Source organism: Cololabis saira, chromosome 23, assembly GCF_033807715.1.
Source record: "Cololabis saira isolate AMF1-May2022 chromosome 23, fColSai1.1, whole genome shotgun sequence".
NCBI classification, from domain to species: Eukaryota; Metazoa; Chordata; class Actinopteri; order Beloniformes; family Belonidae; genus Cololabis; species Cololabis saira.
Genome location: NC_084609.1, coordinates 34282958 through 34299227, shown reverse-complemented (window position 1 = coordinate 34299227; position 16270 = coordinate 34282958). Strand labels below are relative to the sequence as shown.

The 16270-nt window shown below is 51.4% G+C and overlaps 1 protein-coding gene across 1 annotated transcript in view; it reads right to left on the bottom strand.

The window, feature by feature from the left end:
- Positions 1 to 1888: 1888 nt before the first annotated feature.
- The window catches only part of LOC133424182 (NLR family CARD domain-containing protein 3-like), a 179342-nt gene continuing 164960 nt past the window's right edge, over positions 1889 to 16270 (bottom strand). Inside the window, 3 exon segments of the mRNA XM_061714630.1 lie at positions 1889 to 1969; positions 2462 to 2658; positions 2789 to 2835. Coding sequence (XP_061570614.1) covers positions 1889 to 1969; positions 2462 to 2658; positions 2789 to 2835 — 325 coding nt within the window.

The following is a 16270-nucleotide window of genomic DNA, read 5'->3' as shown; positions in this document are numbered from 1 at the left end:
TAGTGGTCAACAGAGTAACTGCAGGTCTGGGTCTGGACCCTAGTGGTCAACAGAGTAACTGCAGGGCTGGATCTGGATCCTAGTGGTCAACAGAGTAACTGCAGGGCTGGATCTGGACCCTAGTGGTCAACAGAGTAACTGCAGGGCTGGATCTGGACTCTAGTGGTCAACAGAAGAACTGCAGGTCTGGATCTGCCTGTTTCCAACATTTATTTGGTCATAAATATGTTCCAGTCAAGTTGTCCGGAAGCTGACACCAGGACTTGTTCCTTTTTTGCATCTTTGGACAGTAGTTGGCATCGATGTTGATGGTTGATTTGTACCGACAAGATGGCAGCAACCAGAATGACATTTATCCAAGCGGCTTAAAGACAAACCAACACTCATGTGATGACATCATGAACACTTTAATATTGATCAGTAATCCACAAAACCACCTCCCTGAGCTACAGTCTGTACTCTAGATGCTGAAACAGCTTTTGATGGAGGAAAACAGCTGATTATATTTGGTATCTACAGAAATATAGATTTGGTGTCAATCTGATCCAATGGACGATGGAACATAAAATCTGTGGTTGTGGCAATAAAAACATCTTATTTCCAAACAGTTTTCTTGACTCACTGAATCATTAGGTGAGAAAATGAGAGCTGAAAACAACGTTACAGATGACATCATGGAGGGGTTGTCCAGTTCTTCTACAGTGTAGGAACCATAGAGCACATTATCGTTGTTGATTTCTCCTTCTACTGACAAATGTACATAAAAATCATCATAGTACATTTAAAATCAACAAGGCCGATCCCCGGGACCCTGAACATGAAGAAGCAGTTCTAGATAAAGGATGGATCATCTTATTCATCTTGGTGAGAGCTCACATATAAACAAACACTTTACCATGACAGAGACCTGACAGTCCAGTAGTGATGTCATGGCTGGAACAGGAACTGGTGAGAATAAAGACCAGGATGAACCCTGGCTGCACAGCAACCTTGTGCTCAGATTTGTCAGCAGGTTAACTATCAACTGAATGTCAACAAGACCATAGAGGTCATCATGGACCCCAGAAAGAACCAGCCTACACACACCCCTCTCCTCATAGGTGGAGCTGCTGTGGAGATCGCCCAGAGTACAAAGGTTCTGGGGGATCACATTTCCAGTGACTTGTCCTGGTCCACACATACAGCCTCACTGTCAAAGAAAGACAACCAGAGGCTGCACTTCCTACGTCGGCTGAGGAGAGCACACCTACCACCGCCCATCCTCACCACCTTCTATAGGGGCACAATTGAAACCATATCGACCAACTGCATCTCCATCTGGCATGAAAGCTGTACAGCAGCTGATCGAAAAGCCCTGCAGAGAGTGGTGGAAGCTACAGCCAAAGTCACCGGCACTTCCCTCACATCCATCAAGGACATTGCACACAGTCGTTGCCTATCAAGGGCAAACAAAAGGTTTCTGAGCGACAGGTGCAGAACAGCCAGGCTCCATGACAGTTTTTTCCCCCACTCCATAAGACTTTTAAATAAACAGTACCCATTTCCTGTCTACCCTCAACAACGACTGTTTACAGTACTGCACGCAGTGTTTTAGTTTTTAGCCTAGTGTTCTTATCTTTTAGTCTTTAGAGTTTTTAGTGTTTTAATAGTTTGTATTGCTTGCTTTGAGCCAGTGGCAACACAATTTCGTTCTACTTGTACTTGGACTTTTAGTATGACAATAAAGTGAACCTTGAACCTTGAGGTTGTAACTTCATCTTGGCTGATTGCACCTCAGTGATTCCTCTCTGACATCACAGTTGGTCACATGTGCAGCAAACTACCTGCAGCTGAAATGAACTGAATGATCTCAGCTGAACTGAGCTGCAGAGAAACAACATGCTGCTGTTCACTGTGAAGCTCTGGCTGGAAACAGACAGAAGAACAACATGTGGATCCTGGAATAACGGCAGCTTCCACCTTTAAAGGACTGGAAGAGGAAGAAGTTTCCAAGGAATCATTCAGAACAGTTTCACCAACATGTGATTCAGGTGTTCTGGTGGAAACAGAGACAGACATGTACAGACTCAACTATCTGTCCAACAGAGACAGTTTCTCTGACAGGAGGAGACTCTTGAGACTGAACTCAACACAGAGACACTGAAGAACCAGACCTAAACCAGAGCCAGAACCCAGGATAGAGAGGTTCAGTGAATGTGGTGTTGAAGGTGTGGAGGGGGATCAGTCTGTCAGAGGAGACGATGTAGAAGGACAGAGTTCCAGCAGGAATGTCCACATACACTACTACTCTGTCAGAGACTGAGGAAGAGGAGGAGGAAGATGTTCCTCTGTCATTGTGACGGACACGGTACCCACCTCCATCAGAACAATCCAGACTCCAGGAATGATTGTTCCTTCCAAACCTACAGTCATCAGAGTGTCCTTTCCTTCTGATTCTTCTGTAACTCACTGATACAGAAACCTTTCCTCTCCTCTGGAACTCCCAATAACAGCGACCCGTCAGAACTTCTCTACACAGCAGCTGAGAGAAGACATCAAACCTGTCTGGATGATCAGGATATGACTGATCCTCCTCCACAAACATCATCTTCCTGTTGTTGTCAGACAGTTTGATGTCGTTGTGGACTGTGTTTGTGTCGATGGTGAGTTGACAGGAATCTGATGGAGAGAACAAACAACCCAGCTGCAGTTATTATTGATCAGTCATTGATCACTGATGGACTCATGAATGAGTGATGTGTCAGTGTGAAGATGGTTGAATGTGTGAATGAAATAAAAACACACTTACACTTCCTCAGACCTGGTGTCATCCATCGTTGTCCAGCAGGCTCCACCCTGAAAGGAGGAGGGGGGTCAGACCAGCTCAGTCTCTTTCAGCAAACATGGACATTACATGGCTCTCACACACTGATGAAGGAACAGTCCAACACTTGGACAGATGCACTTGAATGCAGCATCTCTGGAGTCTGTCCTGTGGTCGTCACCTTCCAGCACAGTTTCAACACATTCTTTTCATCTGATTTCATCTCTGCTGAATCAGCAGCAGGAGGAGACCATGTCATGGATGAGTGAAGGTGCAGCTGTTATTGTGCTGTGATGGGCCTGAAAACCACACTGTTGTGGTTGTGGGATGTTTACTGGGTCAAGAACGGCTCAGAGTCGTGAACTGTATCTATCAGCTCTGCTGCAGCACCAGATGAGCTGCAGCAGCTCCATCTGCTCAAAGATCTTTGTTCAAAGCCAGAGAGCCACAAAGATGATGTCCACAACATCATGAAGAGTCCAGCACACTGATGTCCTTCTGTCTTCCTACCTGAGAGTGTCCAGTCTCCAGCGGGGATCCTCCAGTTCAGCAGACAGAAGCTTCCCTGCTGACTCTCCTGGATGGTTGTAGCTCAGGTCCAGCTCTCTCAGGTGGGAGGGGTTGGAGCTCAGAGCTGAGACCAGAGAAGCACAGCCTTCCTCTGAGATCAGACAGCCTGACAGCCTGCGGACACACAACACACATGCAGAGACTCTGAGAGAACTGCTCTGAGACTGAAGCTGACTGTGTCCTCATGTTCACCTGATGATGGAGCTGAAGGAAAAGTCAGAGGATCAGCAGAAACACTGGAATTCACCCTGAATCCAACAAATGTTGCTGAGACGTTTCAGCCTGAACTAAACTTGTGGATGAACATCAACATCCAAAGAGTCCACTGCTGCTGAGGCCGACAGCATCCAGATGTGGAGAGAGATGTGTGAAGAGCATCATGTGACCTGAACATGTGACATCACACTCAATGACTGACGTGTCTGTCCTCAACACTTCAGTGAGTTTTACAACCAGAGATAAGTCAGCTGTGTTTAAAGGGGACCTATTATGAAAAACACGTTTTTTCTTGTTTTAACGTATATAAAGTGGTCTCCCCCTGGAGCACAAGTCTTTTCCTGACCCTGCACCCCAACCTGGGACTTGCTGATTGGGCCGGAGCTTCGGGAGCTGCGTGCTGGCCTGCGGTCCCCACCCCCGGTCATCCCGTTGCTGCTTCCACCTGCCTGCTGTGCTGTTGCCGTCCCTGACCCACCAGTCTGGCCCTCGGCAGGAGGGTCCCCCCTGATGAGCCTGGTCCTGCTCAAGGTTTCTTCCCTCCTAAAGGGGAGTTTTTCCTTGCCACTGTTTGGCTTAAGGTTTTTCTCCCACTAGGGGAGTTTTTACCTGCCATTGTTTATGTAATAACTGCTCGGGGGTCATGTTCTGGGTATGGGTCTCTGTAAAGCGTCTAGAGACAACTCTGTTGTATTAGACGCTATATAAATAAAATTTAATTGAATTGAATTGACCCTGCCAACACAGAAAAGATGAAATGCCACGAAATTCTCCACGGTCTGTTCACCCCGCCCGGCTGAATCTTCCAGTGTCACGTGACTTTTACGAGCCGTTCAGAATCTGCGCCTATCGTTACGTAATGATAGGCGCTGATTTCCATAGGTCATCCTCCACTGCTGAAAACACGCCCACAACTAACTCCGCCGGCTGGAGCTTCCGCCATTGTTCAGAATCGTGTGGCTGTTTCCACAGCGAGGGGACAGTAAAAATGAGGTTTTGCATCAACACTTACCCTCATAAAAGGATCAGTGCCCACAGTACGGACCCGGCAACTGCACACGAGTCAGCGGTAAGTGACTTTATTTTTTTTAATGTTATTTATATTTGTCTACAAGTATGATCTTTGCATGAGCTAAGTATTCAGCTTAGCTCCGGGGCACCGGGACTCCTCACCGGACCGGACCGGTGAGGAGCCCCGGGCCCCGGTGGCTCCAGTGTTCCCTAACGGAGCCACTCACTCGTTAGGTAACAGCGGAGCTCTATTAGTAATACATTTTTCTTCTGTTCATGGTTTCAGATCTTCCAAGCACCTGAAGCTGTTCAACGACACCTTCAGAAGACGCACGGTCCTTCCTTGAGCCAGCAATAGGTCATACATGTTATTTATATACAACTTATGTTCTTTTATTTCTTTAACAATAAAGTTGCCATTTGTGAAAATTCAGTGTTGTGATTTCTTTACAGTTCACATGATTCATTTGTCTTGTAACATAAGAAATGAAATGATGAGGGATCGGAGTAAATAACTGTGGTGTACCTGTTTAGAATTAAATGAAATCTTCCTGTGTGAATTAGTGTGAAGACGAGGTGACCCGTTCCTTCTTCAGGTAACTAAATGCTGATTTATGGTTCCGCGTTACACCAACGCAGAGCCTACGGCGTAGGGTATGCGTCGATTTAAGATCCGTTTACACCGTTTAATAACTGCATGCGAGCGTCCGACTATCGCGTCGAGCTGCGTGACATTGGACGCTCTCTGTCCACACTGAAACCGTTAAACTTGCGGCCAGTAAGGACAGTCCAATAGAAAAAAAAATGAAGCAATGGAATTTATTTTCGTCGCCGAGGTTCCCTCGCATGGGACACGCTTTGTGTACGCAGCCGGCTCTTCTGGCCGGAGCAAGGCTTTGTTCCCTCCCCTGCTACACATCATTCAAGCAGCCAATCAGCACAGAGCCTCATTATCATAGCTTCCCCGCCCCTCAGAATCCAGCACAGAAAATGAGGTTAGGAGCGGTAAAACTAGAGACATGGCCCACAGGCTGAATTTCTGTTTCATGTAGAAAAAACAAGCTTTATATTGTTTTTAAGACATTCAAGGCCTGTTTAAAATATACATTAAATGCCATAATAGGTCCCCTTTAAAGATCACTTTAATGAGCTTCATTTGAGCTGAATAAGCATTTGACTTTCTGACTCTTTTCTCAACCAACCAGCGTTCGTGTTTCCAGCGACGTCGTTTGGTCTGAAATGTTCTGAAATCTCCAGAAACAATCTGCTGGTTTTTATTCAAGGTCAGATGATCAGAAATGGATCAATGACAGAATATTGATCAGTCCAGCACCTTGTGGACATCCAGACACAGAGTGAGTCGAGGTTAGAAAAACACACACTTCTGCTGCTGAGGTCGTCACCATTTGACAGTTATTGGTGCTCCAGTTTGATCATTTTATGGAAACTAATTCAATATTAAATAGGAAACATTTCAAAGTCTGACACAAAAGTCTTATTTGAGAACTTTCATTGATAGAGAAGAAATCAGATTAGAGAGGGGGAGCTTAAAAATTGTCCACATGTGGACAAACTTGTTGATACTCTACTGAAAAAAACACCTTGATCACTGAAATAACCTGAAACTGACTAAAGTACAAACAGACGTTTATGTGGACTTGGTGGAGCTCTTCTCCTCGATCGTCATCCACACAGTTCTGACCGACTGTCTGTAGCACTTCAACCCGATCTGGACCCAGTTACAGTTATTAAAACTCCTATCAACAATCCTTCAATATCAACCACAGTTGTAACGGTCCACAGTTGTACACTTGGTGGATTCTGACCTGAGAGACTCCAGGTGACAGTGTGGACTCTCCAGTCCAGGACACAGCTTCTTCAGTCCTGAATCCTGCAGGTGGTTGTTACTCAGGTCCAGTTCTGTCAGACTGGAGGACTGAGAGCTGAGAACTGAGGACAGATCTGCACAGATGTTCTCTGAGAGGTTACAACCACTCAACCTGCAGAGGAGATAGAAGAGAAATAATCAAGTAATTTAAACATTGTTCATTTAAATCAACAAATGAATGAATCATAGAATTTAAATGAATACTGATCAATTCAACTATTAATAAATAAGTGTTGCTGCACTACAGTCTTGATCAAAGCTGCATTTCACTTCTCTGCATGTAAAGTTTCCTGAGATGAATCATTGAGCAGAACTGGTCTCACATGAACCTGAACTTAGTTGAATAGTTATTTTAACTGGTTTCCTCCAAGAACACAACATGTGATTGTAACTAAAACAGATGTGTCCGTGTTCGTCCTTACACAGCTTTCTTGGAGGCTTTGACCACCGGCAGCAGCCTCCGTAGAACCTTCTCTGAAGCTGAGTATTTCTTCAGGTCAAACACCTCCAGATCTTCTGATGACAGTAAGATGAAGCCCAGAGCCGACCACTGAGCAGGAGACAGTTTATCTGTGGAGAGAAGTCCTGACCTCAGGGACTGTTGGACCACCTCCACCAGAGAACCAGCGTTCAGTTCATTCAGACAGTGGAACAGGTTGATGCTTTTCTCTGCAGACAGTTCTTTACTGATCTTCTTCTTGATGTATTTAACTGTTTTCTGATTGTTCTGTGATCTTCTTTGTTTTGGCTCCAACAGACCTCGTAGGAGGTTCTGATTTGTCTCCAGTGAAAGACCCAGGAGGAAGCGGAGGAACAAGTCCAGGTGTCCGTTTGGACTCTGTAAGGCCTTGTCCACAGCACTCTGATAGAGGTCAGTGACGGCTCTTGTTTTAAACCACCAGATGGTGTTTCTTTGTTCCTCCAGCAGGTTGACTCCAGACTTGATGAAGGTCTGATGGACATGAAGAGCAGCCAGAAACTCCTGAACACTCAGATGGATGAAGCAGAAGACCTGGTCCTGGTACAGACTGCTCTCCTTTCTAAAGATCTGGGTGAACACTTCTGAGTACAGTGAAGCCTCTCTGACATCGATGCCACACTCTCTCAGGTCTGGTTCATAGAAGATCAGGTTTCCCAGTTTGCCAGTTTTCCCAGAGACTCCACCATCTTCCTGCTCTCTGGACTCCAGTGTGGATCCGTCGCAGCTCCTCCATCATACTTGACCTTCTTCAGTTTGGCCTGGACCACCAGGAAGTGGATGTACATCTCAGTCAGGGTCTTGGGCAGCTCCCCTCCCTCTCTGGTCTCCAGGACGTTCTCCAGGACTTTCTCCAGGACCGTAGCAGTGATCCAGCAGAAGACTGGGATGTGGCACATGATGTGGAGGCTCCGTGATGTCTTGATGTGGGAGATGATCATGATGCTCTGCTCCTCTTCTCTGAACCTCTTCCTGAAGTATTCCTCCTTCTGTCCCTCTGACCTCTGTCACCATGGAAACACACTCAGGGGGGATCTGATTGGCTGCTGTGGGTCGTGTGGTGATCCAGAGACGAGCAGAAGGAAGCAGGTTCCCCCTGATGAGGTTTGTCAGCAGCACATCCACTGAGGTGGACTCTGTAACATCAGTCACGGCCTCATTGTTGTGGAAGTCCAGAGGAAGTCGACTCTCATCCAGACCGTCAAAGATGAACATGACCTGAAACTCTTCAAAGCTGCACATTTCTCTGGTTTCAGTGAAGAAGTGATGAACAAGTTCCACCAAGCTGAACCTTTACTCTTTCAGCACATTCAGCTCTCTTAAGGTGAATGGAAGCAGGAACTGGATGTCCTGGTTGGTTCTGCCTTCAGCCCAGTCCTGAGTGAACTTCTGTGTTAGGACTGTTTTCCCGATGCCGGCCACTCCCTTCGTCATCACTGTTCTGATTGGTTCATCTCTTCCAGGTGGGAGTTTAAAGATGTCTTCCTGTCTGATGGTTGTTTCTGCTCTGTCTGGTTTCCTGGAAGCTGCTTCAATCTGTCTGACTTCATGTTCATCGTTGACCTCTCCAGTCCCTCCCTCTGTGATGTAGAGCTCTGTGTAGATCTGCTCCAGAAGGGTTGGGTTTCCTGCTTTAACAATCCCCTCAAACACACACTGGGACTTCTTCTTCAGCTTAGACTTCAGACGCTTTTTACAAACTGCAGCAGAAACATCTGAATACACGTGGGAAAAAAACAATTAGTGTTTTATAAAGTTCAACTTAATTCTCCTAAAAGATTCAGCATGGGAACTAACACTGATTGACTCTAACGTTACGATGAGCTGTCCAATATTGTGTAGAATCACTTTTACCACCAAAACACCTCTGAACATTCAGGACGTGGAAGTGACAAGAACATTTGGAGTCCTGGAGTTTCTAGTACCAGGATGTTAGTAGTACAGCCCTGATGGGTTGTGGGTATGTGGGTTGTTGTGTTCTTGTTATTGTTGTGGTGTCTGTGAAGTGGATTTTCCAGGTTTAGGATTGGAAAACACCAGAAGATGATCTGATCCAATAATCTGCAGAACCATCAAGACAATCTGGAGTTCAGCAGGATTCCTGGAAGAGGAAAACCAGGACTAAAATCTTCCAGTTGTCTTGTGGTGTTGGTCGGTTAAACATGTTTATTGAGGTCCACTGCTGTCCTGTACAGGGAGGGTGCTACTGTAGGGGGGTGCTGGGACCATGTGGAGGCGACTGGTCTGCAGAAATGTTTAGCTGGTTGTCAACGGTCAAAATAACCTTTATGTGGATTAAGAAAGCAGATCTGATTCCAGCAGAACATTGTTGGAACAAGATGAGCAGAGTTCCTCCCTTCATCTTTCAGTGGTTTTAATGTTGTGGCTGATCTGTGAATGTTGTTCATCTCCTGAGGCATTCTGGGTCATTTATCCAGCAGCTTAAATGTTCATAGAAATCCTCTTACTGCTCTGCAGACACTCAGCCAGCTCCTCCTGCTTCATTCTCCTCAGGAAGTTCAGTGTGATCTTCACAAACGCCTCTCTGCTGCTCCTCTGCTCTCCATCCTCACCCTCCAACAGATGCTCTAGGGATTCTGGGTAATCTGGACTCAGACCCCTCTGGATCTTCTTCAGCTCATTCTTCACAAACAGAAGACAACATGAAGGACACAACCAGACTGAAGCCACGGAGACAAGCATCAGATCCATGTTGGACAGACTGACGTCCACTGGTCTCCAGAGACCTGCTTGGAGACTGTAGCACGTCTCGTTGCTACGGGGTCACACAAGACAGCAGATACCGGGATCTGGGTAGAAATCTTTTATTTCTTTCTACTGGCAAAAGTTTGTCTCTTTGCAGAGGTTCTCCGTGCATCAGCACCGTCAGCAGAGCTGCACCTCCGCTTCGCTCTGCTTCCGTCCTCTCCCACACACTACTGAAATACACAGAGAGTGATTAGACACACCTGTGTACCGTCAGCTGTTCCAGCCGCGTCACCTGTGCGCCACTCCCCCACACTCCCTCTCTCCCCTGCGGACCCCACCCTGCCACATAACCCCATCGCCCGACTCGGGCCGGGGACCATCCGACCTAGAGCCAACTGTCCCCCCCACCCCCCTCTCGGGAGAGGAAGTCAGGAAGTCATCTGAGCCCCCGGCAGTAAGGGCAGTAAAGCCAGATACCAACGTGTGATCCGCCCATTGGTATCTTTCATGCGATGGAGCCACTGGAGGTGAGCATGATCCGACCAGAGGGTGAATGGGCGCCCCAGCAGGTAGTAGCGCAGGGACCCGACCGCCCACCGAATGGCGAGGCAGTCCTTCTCCACCGTGCTATACCGCCCCTCCCTCTCTGACAGCTTGCGGCTGATGTATAGCACGGGGCGGTCCATCCCCTCCACCTGCTGGGACAAAACGGCCCCCAGCCCTCTGTTCGAGGCATCAGTCTGCAGGACAAAAGGGAGAGAAAAGTCAGGAGTATAAAGGAGCGGCTCCCCACAGAAGGCCTGTTTCACCATCTCAAACACCTGCTGGCACTGCTCCGTCCACTGGACCGGATCTGAGGCACCCTTTCGGGTCAGGTCAGTCAGGGGGCTGGACAGGTCGGCAAAACCAGGAATGAACCGCCGATAATACCCCGCCAAGAACTGCCTAACCTCCTTTTTGGTCTTGGGTCTTGGGCAGGCCGCAATCGCAGCTGTCTTATCTACCTGGGGACGAACCTGCCCGCCTCCCAAGTGGTACCCCAGATACCGTACCTCCCTCCGTCCAACCACACACTTCTTCGGGTTGGCCGTGAGCCCCGCCTGTCTCAGTGAACTGAGCACCGCACCCACCTTCCGCACATGCTCCGCCCAGCTGTCACTGTAGATGATGACATCCTCTAGATAGGCAGCAGCATACGCAGCATGCGGGCGCAGCACTCTGTCCATGAGACGCTGAAACATGGCAGGGCCGAACAAGCTGAACGGAAGTGTGCGAAATTGGTACAAACCGTACGGAGTGGAGAAAGCCGTAATCTCCTTAGACTCTGGAGACATGGGAATCTGCCAGTAGCCCTTGGTCAAATCCAGTGTCGTGAAAAAGTGAGCCGTGCCCAGCCGATCCAGGAGGTCGTCGACCCGAGGCATCGGGTACGCGTCAAAACTGGACACCTCATTCACCTTGCGATAGTCCACACAGAAGCGTATAGACATGTCTTTCTCCTCGGGTCGCACCAGGCTTTGGTGAATTACCGACTGCATGCAGCCAGAATCCACCAAGGCTGAGTGTATACCCCTTACCAGAACCCGGTACATCCCTCCTGAGTCTGGGGAGGATGCCGGCGGACCGGCCACCTGGATCACCTGGCTCACCTCCATCAGCGGGCACTCCCGCCTGATGTGTCCGGGCTGGCCGCACCGCCAGCAGCCCTGCCCAGGCGTTTGAGGGGCCCCCGCAGGGTCAGTTGGCGCGGGCGGAACCGTGTGCGAGCTCTGGGGAGGGGAAAAAGGAGAAGCAGTAATGGTCGTTGGCGGACCCCCGGCTGTGGCGAACCTCCGGCGCGGCGCAGTAATGGGACGCGTTGCCGGTCCCGCCGCTGCTGGGGCCGCCGGATGGACCGCCAGGTGGTCCTCCGCAAGGGTGATGGCCTCCTGCAGGGTCCCCGGGCGATGGCAGCGGACCCACGCCGCCGTCCGGGTGGGGAGCCCCTGCACGAATTGCTCCAGGACCACCTGCTTCATCAGCCGCTTCCCCCCCCCTCCGTCTCGCCGGGCCTCAGCCACCGTACCGCTGTGTCGTGGAGCTGGTGGGCGAAGGTGTAGGGGCGGTCCGTCGGCCCCAGCTTGAGCTCCCTGAAACTGCGGCGGTAGTCCTCCGGGGACCGCCCCAGCCGGTCCATCACCGCCCGCCGCACCTGGGCATAGGTGGCGCGTGCTGCCACTGGGAAGGCGAGAGCCGCCATCTGGGCCTCCCCTGCCAGGAGCGGCAGGAGGCGCACCGCCCATTCCGCCGCCGGCCAATCACAGGCCTCCGCCACCGCCTCGAATGTGTCCAAGAATGCGAGGGGGTCGTCCGCCTTGGTCATCTTCTGCAGGGCCACCCCCGCAAAAGGAGCGGGCGGGCGACCCCCCCTGCCTGCCGCTGAGCCGCCAGCGCATCCAGGGTGGCGGTCTGCCGCTCGGCCTGGCTCCGGATCATGGCCGACATCTCTGTCATCACCTGGGCGAGGGCCGCCACTGTCCGCTCCATCTCCCCTCCGCGTTCCGCTGTCATTTTTGAGGCCCCACATTGGGCGCCACTGTAGCACTGCTCGTTGCTACGGGGTCACACAAGACAGCAGATACCGGGATATGGGTAGAAATCTTTTATTTCTTTCTACCAGTAAAAGTTTCTCTCTTTCTTTCTCTCGCAGAGGTTCTCCGTGCATCAGCACCGCCAGCAGAGCTGCACCTCCGCTCCGCTCTGCTTCCGTCCTCTCCCGTCTCCAGGGCCTGCACACTAATGAAATACACAGAGAGTGATTAGACACACCTGTGTACCGTAAGCTGTTCCAGCCGTGTCACCTGTGCGCCACTCCCCCACACTCCCTCTCTCCCCTGCAAACCACGCCCCAATCCTGCACCCTGCCACAGAGACAAACATCAGACCCATGTTGGACAGACTGACAGTCCACTGGTCTCCAGAGACCAGCATGGAGACAAACATCAGGTCCATGTTGGACAGACTGACAGTCCACTGGTCTCCAGAGACCAGCATGGAGACAAACATCAGGTCCATGTTGGACAGACTGACAGTCCACTGGTCTCCAGAGACCAGCATGGAGACAAACATCAGGTCCATGTTGGACAGACTGACAGTCCACTGGTCTCCAGAGACCAGCATGGAGACAAACATCAGGTCCATGTTGGACAGACTGACAGTCCACTGGTCTCCAGAGACCAGCATGGAGACAAACATCAGGTCCATGATGGACAGACTGACAGTCCACTGGTCTCCAGAGACCAGCATGGAGACAAACATCAACAGAACAGAAGGAGAAGCAGTTGTTGTTCATGTACAGACCAGAAATATGGAGTCCAGCTGTGTCTGATGCTGCTGGACAGACGGACCGCTGGGGGACTCTGAGCTCTGCTGGTCCACTCTGTGGAGGAACCAGGAAGAATTAGCTCACATCATGTCTGTCCTCACAGAGACAAACACCAGCTGAAGGACCATGAAGTCCTGCTTGGATGAGGACAGTCCATCAGAGGACTGGTGGTGGTGAAGGTTTACTAGTCCTGCTGATCCACCGAGAACATGTGACCTCAGTGAAAAGTTACAACAAGATCAGGAACATGGACAACTGATGGAGACATGAAGCAGCTGAGGAACTCTGGATCATCATCAGGATCAGTAAGAGGAACTCTGGATCATCATCAGGATCAGTAAGAGGAACTCTGGATCATCATCAGGATCAGTAAGAGGAACTCTGGACCATCATCAGGATCAGTAAGAGGAACTCTGGACCATCATCAGTAAGAGGAACTCTGGACCATCATCAGGATCAGTAAGAGGAACTCTGGACCATCATCAGGATCAGTAAGAGGAACTCTGGACCATCATCAGGATCAGTTAGAGGAACTCTGGATCATCATCAGGATCAGTCCTCTGGAAGGTGAGACCTCCAGATGTGTCAACCAGAGGAAAAAGCTCCTGACAGGGGATGAAGATCTATGAGGAAGCTCAGATCACCATCAGGTGATGGAGGAACACAGGGGTCCAGGACTACATAGATCTACTCAGGAAGAAACATGTGGACATTTCCTAACATGAGGACTGATTTAAATACATTTAATGTGTTTAAATACATCTCACCTCTCTGAAGATGAATGTTGGTCTCCTTTAAAGTTAATCAATCTATCATTTGACTGGTCGCTCTTCAAGGACAAACAGCTGGGTTCATGTTCAAGAGAGTCTCCTTTCTGATGGACTCTGATAGAAGACAAGTTTAAAATGTAAATATTCTATTTATATGGAAAATAAGTTATACAGATAAAAATATTCAGTCTATTTAAAGAGTATTAAACATAAATCATTGGCAGCGTTTGTGTCATGGTTTGGTTGGTAAAGGACCCAAGTGCAGGAGACAGAGGGAGGCTGGAGTCAGGAGTTCTCAAAAACAAAAGGGTTTTAATCCAAAAAGGTAAAGCAAAGCGCTGCAGAGCAGGATAAATACAAAAACAGGATCAGGACCAAAACACGAGGAGACATGGAGGAGAGAACAGTACGGACCGACAGGGAACCAAGGAATGACAAGACAAGATATACTGAGGGGATAACGAGACAAGACGAGACACAGGTGTGGACACAATCAGGGCAGATGGGACACAGGCGGGGCAAGACAGAACTGAAAGTTACAAACACTGGGGGGGAAGTGTCAAACCCTGACAGTACCCCCCCCTCAAGGGACAGATCCCAGATGTCCCCAGAGTCCTAACCCAGGGTGGGCGGAGGGGGCCTGGAGGAGGGCCCAGGCCACACACGGCCAAAGTTCCGGGGGTCGACCTCGGGACCGGGCAGACCAGCGAGACCGCTCGGGGGGGCGTCCCCGAGGCCTAGGCCTGGGTCTTGGCGGGGGGCGTGACGGGGATTCTTGGCGTGGCTCGGGGACTTGACAGGGCTCGGGAACCTGACGGGGCTCTGGGACCGCCTCAGGAACCGAGGGCTGCGGGACCGCCTCAGGAACCGAGGGCTGCGGGACCGCCTCAGGAACCGAGGGCTGCGGGACCGCCTCAGGCACAGAGGGCTGCGGGACCGCCTCAGGCACAGAGGGCTGCGGGACCGCCTCAGGATCCGGAGTCGGGGCTGACAGGATGCGGGGAACCGGAACAGGGGCTGACAGGATGCGGGGTACCGGAACAGGGGCTGACAGGATGCGGGGAACCGGAACAGGGGCTGACAGGATGCGGGGAACCGGAACAGGGGCTGACAGGATGCGGGGAACCGGAACAGGGGCTGACAGGATGCGGGGAACCGGAACAGGAGCAGACAGGATGCGGGGAACCGGAACAGGAGCAGACAGGATGCGGGGAACCGGAACAGGAGCAGACAGGATGCGGGGAACCGGAACAGGAGCAGACAGGATGCGGGGAGCCGGCGTCGGGGGGCAGAGGATCCCCGGAGCTGCCCGAGTGGGGACCCGGGTCCGTGGCGCTGGCTGCGGGGGTACCCGGGTCCGAGGTGCCGGCTGCGGGGGTACCCGGGTCCGAGGTGCCGGCTGCGGGGGTACCCGGGTCCGAGGTGCCGGCTGCGGGGGTACCCGGGTCCGAGGTGCCGGCTGCGGGGGTACCCGGGTCCGAGGTGCCGGCTGCGGGGGTACCCGGGTCCGGGGCGCTGGCCCCCCCTCAAGGGACAGATCCCAGATGTCCCCACAGTCCACATCCAGGGCGGGCTGGGGGGGAACACGGGTCCTCGGAGCTGGCTGAGGGGGGGCACGGGTCCTAGGAGCTGGCTGAGGGGGGGCACGGGTCCTCGGAGCTGGCTGAGGGGGGGCACGGGTCCTCGGAGCTGGCTGAGGGGGGGCACGGGTCCTCGGAGCTGGAGCAGGAACAGGGGTCGATGCGTCCAGGACCACCGCTAGAGCAGGAACAGGGAGCGATGCGTCCAGGACCACCGCTAGAGCAGGAACAGGGAGCGATGCGTCCAGGACCACCGCTAGAGCAGGAACAGGGAGCGATGCGTCCAGGACCACCGCTGGAGCAGGAACAGGGAGCGATGCGTCCAGGACCACCGCTGGAGCAGGAACCGGCTGGGGCTGGCGCTGGCGCCGTCGCTTCCCCTGGGGCTGAGAACCCCTGGGCCCGCCTCGAGCCAGGCGTGTTCCCCAGAAGGGGGAAACAGGCTGGGATGCGTCCAGGACCACCTCGGGAACAGGAAGAGGTGCGTCCAGGGCCCCCACCGGAACAGGCTGGGGCTGGGGCTGACGCCGTCGCTTCCCCTGGGCCTGCAGGCTCCTGGGCCCACCCAGAGCCAGGCGTGTTCCCCAAAAGGGGTTCCAATACTCCTCCTGGCGCAAAAACTCCATAAAGGTGAGGTAGTCTCCCGCTGGGTCCATATGGTCGGTCCGTTCTGTCATGGTTTGGTTGGTAAAGGACCCAAGTGCAGGAGACAGAGGGAGGCTGGAGTCAGGAGTTCTCAAAAACAAAAGGGTTTTAATCCAAAAAGGTAAAGCAAAGCGCTGCAGAGCAGGATAAATACAAAAACAGGATCAGGACCAAAACACGAGGAGACATGGAGGAGAGAACAGTACGGACCGACAGGGAACCAAGGAATGACAAGA